Genomic DNA, 13,778 nt, shown 5'->3' with positions numbered 1-13,778 from the left:
AATTCTTATTATTAATCTGATGTTTTTGTTTTATGCTTCTCAATGTCCTGTCCACTAGCTCCTAATTCCCGTACAAATCAACTTCCAGCTCATTTGAATGCCTCCATACCCCATACCACTCGACTTGGGTCCTTTAGTCTGCTCAAATCCTTTGCTATTCAACAGTGGTCTGCTCTTCTTTCCTCATCCTCCTCAGTTCTAACCATTGGCCGTTCTTCTTCCAGAGTCAAAAGTGTGGTGCTGGAAAAGCATAGCAGGTCAGGCAGCATCCGAAGAGCAGGAGAATTCATGTTTTGAGCATAAGCCCTTCATCAGGAAATCCTGATGAAGGGCTTATGCTCGAAACATCAATTCTCCTGCTCTTCGGATGCTGCCTGACCTGCTGTGCTTTTCCAGCACTGCACTCGACTCTGATCTCCAGCAGCTGCAGTCCTCACTTTCTCCCAGCTCTTCTTCCAGCCAACATGCCACTAAACAGCAGAACTCCCTCCTTCCAAAAACTTTTAAAGAGTAATCTTTTCACCTGTTCTTTCAACCCATTTCTTAATTCCATCTACTTTTCTTCCTTTCCTCTGATGGTTCCTTTTTGGTCTTCATGCACTGTAAAAAGTTGAGATGTCTTCCTACATAAAGCAGTATTGTAAAATTTTGAAACAACTATACATTGCTAAGAATTTGAGTTTGGTTCATTGGTCTTTATAAGATATACTGGACATGCTGCACTTTGTGGGGTTATTCAAATCACCACTGTTTATTCAAAAGATAAGTGAAATGGGAAGTTTGGAAACAATGACAAAGTGGAGCTTTAAAGCTGATTATGTCTTTCACACATCTTTTATTTTTAAAATTTCTGTTATATAGCTTCTCTTGCCATCTAAGCATATCATTTCTGCCCTTTAATCATTTCTTGCTTTTTGCAGGTTCTTCTATTTATTTCCAAGTCTATAGATGATGTTTCCATACTCATTATTAAATGACAACCATTTGGAATATCCTTTGGCTTGGAGGAAATGGATATTCTCTAACTGTCAACTAACTTGTATTTCCCCAGCTGGTGCTGCTATTCTGCCAGCTGTCTCTAAAGTATTCTGTTTCTGTTTGTAATTGAACTTGAATCCATTTGCCTTCTTAATTACCTTTCTACCTGCACACTGATCTTTTATGATTTATGTGCAAGAACATACAATTCTGTACTGCAACACTGCAGACTTCCTTCCATTTAAATAATATTAATAATAATAAAAGTGGATACACTCACATTTTCCTACATTATGCTTCAACTGCCAAATGTTTTCCACTTTCTTAAACTGTCCATATCTCTGAAAATTCTTTGTATCCTGCTCACAACATGCTTTTCTACCTATCTTTGTATCATCAACTAATTTGGCTTTCATACAGATTGTTCCTTTGTTTAAGTAATTAATATGTGTTGTAAATTACTGGAGCCCCAGCACTGATCCCTGTGGCAGTCTACTGGTTCCAGTTTTCCAATTTGAAAATTAATAATTTACCCCAACTGTCTGTTTAGTTAGTTAGCCAGCTTAATATATAGCCCCAAAATTCACATGCTGTTACCTTGTGTAGTAATATTTTTGGCTGTAACAGGCTACTCTATTTTTTTTGACGTATTTTAGGTGTTGGAGGTAATTTCCTCAAATTCCAGGAGCAGCAATTACTGTTTTATACGCTGTTGCATTGTTTTGGAACTTTGGAGAAAAAAAAGTCAAAACAACAGCACTTTTAAAGGGGAGAGGAATAGACAAAGGCAGTGCATGGTCAGGTCAGTACAAGAGAGTGAAAAGGAATTCCACACTGCTAACTGACACAGCAGTGAACCTGCACAGTTACTGCATTTGCTGTTGAATTCATATCTCGCTGGACATCAGAGTGTATCTAGGAAAATTAACAAACAGTAAAATTCACAACTGATCTTGGAGGAACCTGTTTGGGAGAGGTCATAGCACAGATAAGTGAATAGTTTTAAGTGTGGCCTTGCTGTAAGTCTGCAGTAGTGAAGGAGAGTGGGTTCTTTCTTGATTATATGTTTTATTGAGATATGTCTCTTGATTAAACTTAAAAATATAAGCCATAAATATTAAGTTAATACCTGAAGCAGTGTTTTGTAGAGGAATAAGAGGTGTTATTTTCTAGGTCTGCGGATTGGAAGAAGCAAAAATGGCTCTTAGCAGAATGATACACTCTTCTTGTCGGATGTGGGAGTTTAGGGAGAGTTTACGGGTTACTGAGAATTATATCTGGAATAAATGTTGGTTGCGAATCCTATCCGATCGAATGGATCGGATGGAGCGACAATTAGAGGCTATAAGGAATTTACAAGAGCAAAGGGGTGTGATGGATGGCCGTAATAGGAAGGCAGAAATGTCACAGATGCAGTCACATAGATGGGTTAACTGCAGGCAAGGTAAGCAAGGTAGGCAGGTAGTGCAGGAGTCTTCTGTGACTATCCCCATTTCAAACAAGTATGCTGTTTTGGAAAATGTAGGGATGATGGATTCTCTGGGGAATGCAGCACGAACAGTCAAGTTTCTGGTATCGAGACCGTTTCTAATGCAATAAGGGTTACATTCGGGTTCCACAAGATCAATTGTGTTAGGGGACTCTCTGGTCTGAGGCACAGACAGACGTTTCTGCAGCCAGCAGAGAAAAATCAGAATGCCAGAATCAAGGATGTCTCCGAGAGGGTGCAAAATGTTCTCAGGAGAAAGAGGGCCCAGCAGGAGGTCATTGTACACGTTGGAACCAATGATATAGGAAGGGAAAAGGATGACATTCTGAAGGGAGAATATAGAGAGTTAGGCAGGAATTTAAAAAGGAGGTCCTCGAGAGTAGTAATATCTGGATTACTCCCAGTGCTACGAGCTAGTGAGGGCAGGAATAGGAGGATAGAACAGATGTTTGCATGGCTGAGGAGCTGGTATATGGGAGAAGGATTCACATTTTTTAATCATTGGAATCTCTTTTGGGGTAGAAGTGACCTGTACAAGAAGGAGATAAATTAAACTGCATTTATTTCAATGCAAGAGGCCTAATAGGGAAGACAGATGAACTCAGGATATGGTTAGGAACATGGGACTGGGATATCGTAGCAATTACAGAAACGTGGCTCAGGGATGGACAGGACTGGCAGCTTAATGTTCCAGGATACAAATGCTACCGGAAAGATAGAAAGGGAGGCAAGAGAGGAGGGCAAGTGGCATTTTTGATAAGGAATGGCATTACAGCTGTACTGAGGGAGGATAGTCCGGGAAATACATCCAGGGAAGTTATTTGTGTAGAACTGAGAAATAAGAAAAGGATGATTACCTGATTGGTATTGTATTATAGACCCCCTAATAGTCAGCGGGAAATTAAGAACAAATTTGTAAGAAGATCTCAGTTATTTGTAAGAATAATAACGTGGTTGTGGTAAGGGATTTTAACTTTCCAAACTCCAAACTGGGAGTACTATTGTGTTAAAGGTTTAGATGGAGAGGAATTTGTTAAGTATGTACAAGAAAATTGTCTGATTCAATAGGTGTATGTACCTACGAGAAAAGGTGCAAAACTTGATCTAGTCTTGGGAAATAAGGCAGGGCTGAGGTGTCAATGGGGGAGCACTTTGGGGACAGCGACCATAATTCTATTAGTTTTAAAATAGTGATGGAAAAGGATAGACCAGATCTAAAAGTTGAAGCTCGAAATTGGAGAAAGGCTGATTTTGATGGTATTAGGCATGATCTTTCAAAAGCTGATTGGGGGCAGATTTTCGCAGGTAAATGGATGGCTGGAAAATGGGAAGCCTTCAGAAATGAGATAACGAGAGTCCAGAGACAGTATATTCCTCCTGGGGTGAAAGGAAAGGCTGGTAGGTATAGGGAATGCTGAATGACTAAAGAAATTGAGGTGGAAATGTGTTGCTGGAAAAGTGCAGCAGGTCAGGCAGCATCCAGGGAACAGGAGAATCGACGTTTCGGGCATAAGCCCTTCTTCAGGAAGAAGAAGGGCTTGACAAAGAAATTGAGGGTTTGATTAAGAAAAAAGGAAGCAGATGTCCGGTATAGACAGGATAGATCGAGTGAATCCTTAGAAGAGTGTAAAGGCAGTAGGAGTATACTTACGAGGGAAACCAGGAGGGCAAAAGTGGGACATGAAATAGCTTTGGCAAATAAGTTAAGGAGAATCCAAAGGGTTTTTACAAATACATTAAGGACAAAAGGGTAACTGGGGAGAGAATAGGGCCTCTCAAAGATCAGCAAGATGACCTTTGAGTGGAGCTGCAGGAGATGGGGAAGACACTAAACGAATATTTTGCATCAGTGTTTACTGTGGAAAAGGACATAGAAGATATAGAATGTAGGAAAGTAGATGTTGACTTCTTGAAAAATGTCCATATTATAGAGGAGGAAGTGCGAGATGTCTTGAAATGCATAAAAGTGAATAAATCCACAAAACCTGATCAGGTGTACCCTAGAACACTGAGGGATGCTAGGGAAGTGATTGCTGGGCCCCTTGCTGAGATATTTGTATCATTCATAATCACAAGTGAGGTGCTGGAAGACTGGAGATTGACAAACGTGGTGCCACTATTTAAGAAAGGTGTTATGGACAAGTCAGGGAACCATAAATCGGTGAACCTGACATAGGTGGTGGGCAAGATATTGGAGGGAATCCTGACAGACAGGATTTACACGTATTTGGAAAGGCAAGGACTGATTAGGGATAGTCAACATGGCTTTGTGTGTAGGAAATCATGTCTCACAAACTTGATTGAGTGTTCTGAAGAAGTAAAAAAGACGATTGATGAGGGCATAGCAGTAGACATGATCTATATGGATTTCAGTCTCATGTTTGACAAGGTTCCCCATGGGAGACTGGTTAGCAATGTTGGGTCTCATGGAATAGAGGGAGAACTAGCCATTTGGGTACAGAACTGGCTCAAAGGAAGAAGACAGCGTGGTGGTGGAGGGTTGTTTTTCAGACGACAGGCCTAACACCAGTGGAGTGCCACAAGGATTAGTGATGGGTCTACTATTTTTCATCATTTATATAGATGATTTGAATGTGAGCGTAAGAGGTATAGTTCATAAGTTTGCAGATGACACCAAAATTGGAGGTGTAGTGGACAGCGAAGTAGGTTACCACAGATTACAACAGCTAATGAGGAGTGGCAGATGGAGTTTAATTTAGATAAATGTGAGATGCTGCATTTTTGAAAAGCAAATCTTAGCAGGACTTATACATTTAATGGTAAGGTCCTAGGGAGTGTTGCTGAACAAGGAGACCTTGGAGTGGAGATTCATAGTTCCTTGAAAGTAGAGTCACAGGTAGATAGGATAGTGAATACGACGTTTAGTATGCTTTCCTTTATTGGCCAGTGCATTGAGTACGGGAGTTGGGAGGTCATGTTGCGGCTGTACAGGATATTGGTTAGGCCACTGTTGGAATATTGTGTGCAGTTCTCCTTCCTATTGGAAGGATGTTGTGAAACTTGAAAGGGTTCATAAAAGATTTACAAGGATGTTGCCAGGGTTTGAGTATTTGAGCATTAGGAAGAGGTTGAATAGGCTGGGGCTATTTTCTCTGGAGTGTCGAAGGCTGAGGGGTGACCTCTTAGATGTTTATAAAATCATGAGGGGCGTGGATAGGATAAATAGACAAACTCTTTTCCTTGAGGTGGGTGAGTCCAGAACTAGAGGGTGTAGGTTTAGGGTGAGATGGGAAAAATATAAAAGAGACCTAAGGGGCAACCTTTTCATGCAGAGGTTGGTACGTGTGTGGAATGAGCTGCCAGAGGAAGTAGTGGAGGCTGGTACAATTGCAACATTTAAAAGGCATCTGGATGGGTATATGAATAGGAAGGGTTTGGAGGGATATGGGCCAGGTGCTGGCAGGTAGGACTCCTGTTGTTTTTCTCTCACAATAACGATTTTTACAAGTTCAAGTCTCTTTTTCTACTTCTTGATTTTTAACTGTTTTGTGTTTCCTGTCTTCTGTGGTGAAAGACAAATATGAAATAATTATTGAAAGCTTTTGCCACTCCCTGGCTTCCTATTATTAATTCTTCAATGTCATCCTCTAAGCCAGTACGTGTCAACATTTTCATCCACCAAAAAACTACTTTAATGCTTTTAAATTGACATGACCCCAGTGACTGCTGAGAAGGGGAATGGTTGTGAGGGCTGAAATAGGGCGTGGAGGGAGGTCCAACATTGTTTTGAAGGCTTTGATGTTTGCCAAAATTGACTTCCAACAACCAAGAGAAAACTCCTGAGCCCACCTGAGAGAGGGCTCTGTCATATAAAATCTCACCAGCTCTTCCAGTTGCTGCCTCCCTACTGCTCTCCATTTCCCTCCCATTCCGACACTTGCTGCTTCGTTCCATTTGTTGATCATCCCTCACAACTTGCCACTTCGCTCTCACGAGTTCCCACTGTTAGTGAGAGCTCAGGGGAGATACTCTTAGGCTATTGGAAGTGAGTGAGGAAGCAGAGGATGTGGTGAGCAGGAGTGAGGCAGTAGGTGTGCTCAGGAATGACAAGTGGCCTGATGGCGATGCAGTAAATGCCGGTGGATCAAATCCAAAGCAGCAAAATGAAGTTGGTACCGCCGTATCTTGCGATAACCAGTTGGACATCATGGCCAGAGATTGTAGTTCTAGCAAAGTGGCACATTGCAAGAGTTCCACTTTATATCCAAAGTGATTATTGCCAGCTTGCTTGTCCTTAGTGGGAGATCCTTAGCTTGGAAAACACTGATCTGAGCCAAATGCTCCCTTTAGCTTCTCTCTTCCTTGTTGTATAAGTGTCAATGTTTTAATAGTTTGTTTTTAGTTTTCTTTCTTGTTTTCCACTGTATTCCAATTTATCCCCAATTTATTAATTACTTTTAGTCATTTGCTGGCTCCTGAAACTTTTTCAATCTGTTAACCTACTACTAATCTTTGCAGCAATGTACTTTTTATTTCAATTCACATTGCTCTTAACATTTTTAGTTAACCATAGATGTTATATCCTTCTGATAGAGACTTTCTCCCTCAATAGAGATTTAGCTTCGTTGAGAGTTATGAACTATCCCCTCAACTATGAGTCTCTGCTTGCAAGGTTTGTGAAGGTTTGTAGCTCAGGTTGAGACTTAGGGTGTAGGTTTGCTCGCTGAGCTGTAGGTTTGATACCCAGACGTTTCATTACCTGGCTAGGTAACATCATCAGTGGCGACCTCCAAGGGAGGTGAAGCTGTTGTCTCCTGCTTTCTATTTATATCTTTTTCCTGGATGGGGTTCCTGGCATTTGTGGTGATATCATTTCCTGTTCGTTTTCTGAGGGGTTGATAGATGGCATCTAGATCTATGTGTTTGTTTATGGCGTTGTGGTTGGAGTGCCAGGCCTCTAGGAATTCTCTGGCATGCCTTTGCTTAGCCTGTCCCAGGGTAGATGTGTTGTCCCAGTCGAAATGGTAGTTTTTTTCATCCGTGTGTAGGGCTATGAGGGAGAGAGGGTCGTGTCTTTTTGTGGCTAGCTGGTGTTCGTGTATCCTGGTGGCTAACTTTCTTCCTGTTTGTCCTATGTAGTGTTTGTGGCAGTCCTTGCATGGAATTTTGTAGATGACGTTGGTTTTGTCCATGGGATGTACTGGGTGTTTTAAGTTTGTTAGTTTTTTTGTTTGAGTGTTGGTGGGTTTGTGTGCTACTAGACAACAGCTTCGCTTCACTTGGAGGTCGCCACTGATGATGTTACCTAGCCAGGTAATGAAATGTCTGGATAGCAAACCTACAGCTCAGCGAGCAAACCTACACCCTAAAGTCTCTGCTTCTCAATATACATCAACATGTCTAAAATAGCCTAGTGCCTGGAAGGTTCCAAAACATACTAAAAATGGTCTAGTGTTCTAAGAAACAGTCTCAAAACAATCTATGAACTCATCATCCAGGCTACCATTGCCAATTTGATTCCTCTAATCAAGTGAAGATTAAAGTCACCAACAAATATTTCAATATCTTTCTTGCAAGCTTCAATGTTTTATGAACAAAAATAGAAAATGCTGGAAGAAACTCAACAGGTCTGGCAGATTCTGTGGACAGAAAGCAGAGTTAATAGTTTAACAGCTATTCTAAAGAAGGGTCACTGGACCCAAAACCATTAACTGCTTTCTCTCCAAAGATGCTGCCAGACCTGTTGAGTTTCTCCCAGCAATTTCTATTTTTGGTTCTGATTTCCAGCGTCTGCAGTTCTTTGTTTTTTGTGGATTTCTGGCTTTATGATCTGTCCTATTGTGCAGCTACTGTTAGGTGGCTTAAAATTTACTTCCACCAATGATTTCTTTCCTTTGCTATTTCCTACCTCCATCCAAACAGATTCTAGATTTGGCATTCTGAACCAAGATCATTTCCCATTACTGTATTTAATGATCTTTACTTTTTATTAACAGAGCTATCCTACTTCTTCTTTCCCACTATGCTTCCCAAATGTTAAATACCCTTGAATATTCAGGTCCCAGCCTTGGCCAACTTGCATCAACATCTCTGTTACAGTGATTTAATCAGACTCATTTATTTCTATTTGTGCTTTCAGTTCACCCATCTTATTATGAATGCTGCACCAATTCAAATAAAGAGCCTTTAATTCCAGGTTTCTCCCATATCTGCTTACTCTGATCTTATCTACTGATGCACATTTATGTTTGTATATTATGTCCTTTCAGTCACTTTCTGATTATCATTACATATGTCATAGCTTTGCATTACTCCAATATCCTTTCTCTGCAACTTTCCAAATCTCCATTATAAAGTTTAAAGCCCTAACTACAACCCTGTTTATTTGATTTACCAGGACACTGATCCCAGCGCTGTTGAGATGAGACTGTCCCAATGATACAGCTCCTGTTTTCTTCTGGTATTGGTACAAGTGCTTGCTGAATTGAAATGGAGCAGTTTCCTTACAGCCCTACCTCCTCTGCTCGTATTTTTGACTGCTGGGCATTAGATAGTGCTCCTTCAAGATACTCCCGGTTTTTAACTTCTTCTTCAAGCCTTTGCTGTATGCTCTCCATTGTCATTTGACTCCTTTTTAACTGCTGTTGAAGATAATGCACAGACCAATTATCAGTGTTTGAACACAATACAAGGCACAATCCTTTCAATTTCAGCTCATTGTAAAAATACTTCCTTGTCATCCTCCCAAAGTATTTTCTCCACTTCCCTGTTACCATTGACTCCAGTTAAAATGAAGGGCCATCATTGCAGTCATTCTTCTTACGCCCATCTTATAATCATGGCTGAGAACAATTCCGTCCACCTTCAGTCCTAGTAAACAAGTATGTTCCAGTAATCTGGACTGCTAACCTTGGCAGAATCTTGTTCCCTATCTCTAGATTAGAGTACTAAAGTCAAACAGAATGTCCCTACTGGTGCCTACCTGACATCAGTATTTTTCATTATACGGTAAACCAGGAAATGAACCAGCACCTTCTGGTCCACCTTCAGGTCAGGGAAGTTGCATCTTCTGCTTTGGCTACATTATTTATCCTGCACAACTGAGAGGTCTAAAGAATAAAACACTACTCTAAACTCTAAATGCTGAGATTGTCAAATGTATGTCTGAATTGTAAGATATGATCTATGCCAATGGTATAACATTTTGTCAATTGTTCCTCGTGCACCACTGATTAGAACCATAGAAATGATACAGCGCAGAAAGGGACCATTTGGCCCATCTTGTCCATGCTGACACAAAGGTAGCTCGATGCCCTTTCTAATCCTATCTTCCTGCACATGGCCCATAGCTCAGCAGCTTACAGCACTTAAGGTGCAGATCCAGGTATTTTTAAAAGTAGTTTTGGGTCCCTGTCACCACCATCAACTGAGTCAGCAAATTCCAGACACCTACCACCCTCTGTATAAAAACATTTCCCCATGTCCCTTCTAATCGTTCTGCCACTTAGCTTGAAACTATGACTCCTGTTTTTTGAACTGTCTGTCAGGGAACCAGGTTCATAGAATAATAGAATCCCTACAGGTTCTTCCTGTCAACTCTATGTATACCCCTCACAACTTTATACACCTCAATCATGTCGCCCCTCAGCTTTCTCTGTTCCAAGAAAAACAACCCCAACCTCTCCAATCTCTCCTTGTAGCTACAATTCTCCAGCCCTGGAGTAGATCTCCTCTGCACTCTCTCCAGAGAAATGATGTCCTTCCTGTAATGTGGTGACCAGAACTGCACACACTACTCCAGATATGGCCTCACCAGTTTCTTATACAGTTTTATCATTATATTCTACTTTTGTACTCTATACCACTGCCAATGAAGGAAAGCATTCTATATGCCTTCTTTACAGATTATCTATCTGTACTGCTACTTTTAGGGAACTATGCACTTATATGCCAAGATTTCTCATTTCATCTCTGTATATTCCCATGTATTGTGTATTCCCTTTTACAGTTTGATCTCCCTAATGCATTATCTCAGTTATCAGAGTTGAACTTCATCTGCCACTTTACTGTCTACTCCACCAAACCATCTATATCATTTCGGAGCTTACAGCTATCCTCTACATTATCCACTACACAGCCAATTTTTGTGTAGTGCATCTGCAAGTTTCTCTTGTGTCTCCCATGTTTAAGTCATGATTGTTCATGTTTAAAGCAAACAGCAGGGATCCCAACACTGAGCACTGTGGAACACCACTTAGATCATCGTTTCATTCGCAATGGCAGCCATTGACCATTCCTCTTTGATTCCTATTACTAAGTAAACCTTGGATCAATTTGTCACATTACCCTGTATCAGATGGGTTTTTACTTTTCTGACCAGTCTGCCAAATCAAACGCCTAACTAAAATCCATGAAAACAACATCCACTGCACTATCCTCATTGATCCTCCATGTCACTTCCACATGCCTCACATTTGAAAGGCATGACCTTTCCTGAACAAAGCCATGCTGACTATCCTTGATTAGTCCATGTATTTCGAAGTGACGGTTTATCTGATCTCATAGAATTGATTCTAACAATTCGCCCACCACCGAAGTAAGACTAACTGGCCTATAATTGTTTGGCATTTCCTTTGTCCTCTTTTTAAACAACTGAACTACATTTGCATTCCTCCAGACCTCTGGCACTTCACCTGTATCTAGTGAAGATTGGAAACTAATCCTCAGAGCATCTGCTATTTCCTCCCTGGCCTCGTCAAAATCTTAGGGAACAATCCACCTGGCCTTGGTAACATCCTCTCTCAAGGATTCCATCTCTAACACTTCATCTTCTATTATGATTATTTAGTCCCACATTTCACACTGTTGCTACATCCACACCATGCCTTTCCTTTGTGAATATATCCTTAGCATCTTGACACAAGTTCCTTCTTCATCTCTGATGGACCCTACTTTTTCCTTAAGTATCCCATTGCTCTTTATATACTAGTGAAACATCTTTGGGGTTTCCTTTGACTATTATATATTTTCAGCATTGATTTTCTTATCAAAGATCACAGATTTCATGAATTTACACATTAGATAAACTCTCACCTCCTGAATATCTTGTTCCTTACTCACAGCACTGATCACTTCATGACTTTTTGCTTTAAGCTCCTTGTACTTCCTCTTAAGTTTTGCATAATCAGTTTCCATACTGGTGATCTGTGTGGACAGACAAGACTATCAGTGAAAACACTAGCTTTCTTTCTAATAAAGGGAAAGGTTGAAACTAGCTCCATGTTAACATGGTAGCAAGGTATACATACATAATCTAATTTAGGTATACATACATTATCTAATTTAGGTATACATACATAATCCAATTTATAATAAATTATAAGGCAACCATTCCATTTCCCCTGAACGTCCTTAGAATTCCCCACCCCAGCATAAAGGAACCAAAGTGTTGATTCATTAACAGCAACAAAGAAGACGTCTGCTAGTCTGCCTCGTCCCTGGCACCGAGCACAACTGCTCTGATGCATAAATTCAAACTGCAAACTTTGCTGCAATATATAAAATCCTCTGATACAAAATTATTGCACTTTAATATCCTACACTCAAAATAGAGGTCTCTGCTATTATACAACACAATGCATATCTTGTATAATCTTGGTCTCAATAAGCAGCCTTCATTGTTGCAATGACCTCCACATAGTACACAGAGACTGGACAATATCCATGACATGAAACCATCTGCTGTGATTTCAACAATCTGAGAGCTCTCTTATTGTGTGTCATCTTAGAAAATGGCCGCAAAAATGAAATAACTTCACAAAGCCAATATCCCGTGATCAAATCATCCTGTATTTACAAGTGCATTGTGCAGGACACAGACCCAGCTAGTTCAGAGCTGGCTCGTAGAGTGAAACTTTGTTTATTTTTCTTTTTCTTTTTTCATTGAAACTTTTTTCATTATATCTGTCAGCCAGGACTCCCTGATTGGACGGGTTATCAGCCCCAATCAGGAACTCATAATATATGAGATCTACCTAGCTGACTGCATTCCAATCACGATAATAAACATTCTTTAGAAGAACAGAGCATGGTCCACTGGCAAGACCAAGATTCATGGCCCAACATCATGCATCTGAATCTATGATCATATAGCATGGCTGAGATTTTAATTTTTAAAAATCAATTGGTTCATTCTACAACAGCTAAAATTTATGAAAAACTCTGCCTCCTCATCTAGAAGCTTTTCATTCTGTGGCGAGATCTAATAGGATCTCAGCCACCAATCTGGAAACCTAGTATTCTTCTCCATTGAATCTGCAAATATGAAGGTTAAACAAAGATCTTTCTGTTTGTTTTGAAATTCTTATTGTTGAAAATAATCTCAATTGCACAATCCAAATTCAGCTAGTTACAATTTCTGAAGCTAAATGTTGCCCTGCTAACTAATCATCATATAGTTGAAAGCCTCACATATTAATTCACATAGAGCACTGCAATATTTTGGGAAGTCTTTGTTCATTAAATTCTGACTTTCAGTCTTCTATTTTCAAGAGAAAAGAAGCTCCGTTCATTTATCCATTAACCAAGGAAAAACAATAAAAAACATGAGGAGACAGGTGAGGTTTTTTTTTAATTTTTGCAATGGATTATAGAAAATTGAATGCATTGCCATGAGTCAAATTGATGAAGATGTTATTGCATCTTTCAGGATATAACAGAAATATAGGCTATTGGGAAAGAGGAGGCCACATTTCATTAAATAAAAGTAATTTTCCAGTAAGAAAAGCTAGTGAACTTTAAATAACACAAGTAACATTAGCAATCTGTGCTGTGATCCGCTGTCTTACTGCTGCTTTAACAATGAACTTCTGGTTTCTTTTTTGCCTAACTTGAAAATCTATCCCAGCATCGTTCCAGCCATTTCAGCATAAATCCCAACTTGCGCTGAATCCATTCTCTGCCACCTATAGCACTGCATTCCTCGTCAACCCATACACCCATCCATTTTTAGTGTGTTCGGCTCTTGCCCTTTAGAGTTATTTTCTAAACAACTTGCTTCCAATCTCACTTCATCCTCAGGAGCCTTTTAGATGTTGTATGAAGTTAAGATTAGTTTTGGGAGATCCAAGATGGCAGCGACTCAGCACGTCTGAGTCTATAATGCTCCTCCCAAGACCTAGGCAAAGTGGGCCACCGTCCTCCACCACACTCACCAAATCATTTAAAATTGTTTTTACTTAATGTAATTAGTGGTTCAGTACTAAATTTAAACAGTTCAGTCTCCTGTAAAAATGGCTAGGGGGAAAGGAGCCCGCAGCTCTCAGCAGGCAGAAGCCCCTCCCCCACCCTC

General features: G+C 40.2%; 1 protein-coding gene across 8 annotated transcripts in view; it reads right to left on the bottom strand.

Moving 5' to 3' along the window:
- The window catches only part of ccdc30 (coiled-coil domain containing 30), a 158,648-nt gene that overhangs the window by 76,010 nt on the left and 68,860 nt on the right, over positions 1–13,778 (bottom strand). For 7 of the 8 annotated variants that reach the window (XM_043675686.1, XM_043675692.1, XM_043675693.1 and 4 more), the window contains 2 exons: positions 11,522–11,632; positions 8,944–9,069 (listed from right to left, as the gene is read on the bottom strand). The exons of the other annotated variant lie outside the window; for it this stretch is intronic. In XM_043675686.1, coding sequence (XP_043531621.1) covers positions 8,944–9,069; positions 11,522–11,632 — 237 coding nt within the window. The remainder of the gene's footprint in view (positions 1–8,943; positions 9,070–11,521; positions 11,633–13,778) is intronic. 8 annotated transcript variants of the gene reach the window in all.

Source organism: Chiloscyllium plagiosum, chromosome 34 (genome assembly GCF_004010195.1).
Source record: "Chiloscyllium plagiosum isolate BGI_BamShark_2017 chromosome 34, ASM401019v2, whole genome shotgun sequence".
Taxonomy (NCBI): Eukaryota; Metazoa; Chordata; class Chondrichthyes; order Orectolobiformes; family Hemiscylliidae; genus Chiloscyllium; species Chiloscyllium plagiosum.
This window is presented reverse-complemented; position numbering and strand designations above follow the sequence as displayed.